Source organism: Eimeria tenella, genomic scaffold, assembly GCF_000499545.2.
Source record: "Eimeria tenella Houghton genomic scaffold, Eth_scaff2561, whole genome shotgun sequence".
Taxonomy (NCBI): Eukaryota; Apicomplexa; class Conoidasida; order Eucoccidiorida; family Eimeriidae; genus Eimeria; species Eimeria tenella.
The window spans coordinates 1-325 of record NW_013542429.1 but is presented as its reverse complement, the minus strand read 5'-3'; the positions used below and the strand labels follow the sequence as shown (position 1 = coordinate 325).

General features: G+C 59.7%; 1 protein-coding gene across 1 annotated transcript in view; it reads right to left on the bottom strand.

The window, feature by feature from the left end:
* ETH_00035865 (RNA recognition motif-containing protein, putative) overlaps window positions 1–286 on the bottom strand; it is a gene marked incomplete at both ends in the record, with an annotated part of 2627 nt that extends 2341 nt beyond the window's left edge. Inside the window, one exon of the mRNA XM_013375147.1 lies at window positions 40–286. Coding sequence (XP_013230601.1) covers window positions 40–286 — 247 coding nt within the window. The remainder of the gene's footprint in view (window positions 1–39) is intronic.
* Window positions 287–325: the final 39 nt, after the last annotated feature.

Here is a 325-nt window from a genome sequence, read left to right as displayed (position 1 = left end):
TCCTTTGTGTCTCTTCTAAATCTGCTGCTGGCAGCTGACAAATCTGCGGCAGCAGCTTTTGGCCCGCAGGGTCCCCCAGGGAATATGAGAAATAGCCTGGGGGGGCCCTGCTATCGCTGCTGCTGCTGCTGCTGCTGCTGCAGTCCAGCAGCTCTGTCACGCGATGTCGCTGCTGAGACGCAGCAACTGCGTCGTGCTGCTGCTGCTGCTGCTGCTGCTGCTGAGTGGCTATCAAATCAAGAGGCCAACTCCCTGTCTCCCGCAGCAGACATTCGCCGGAATCCATTGCATCTCCTCCGTCTCTGTCTGCGGCAGCAGCAGCAGG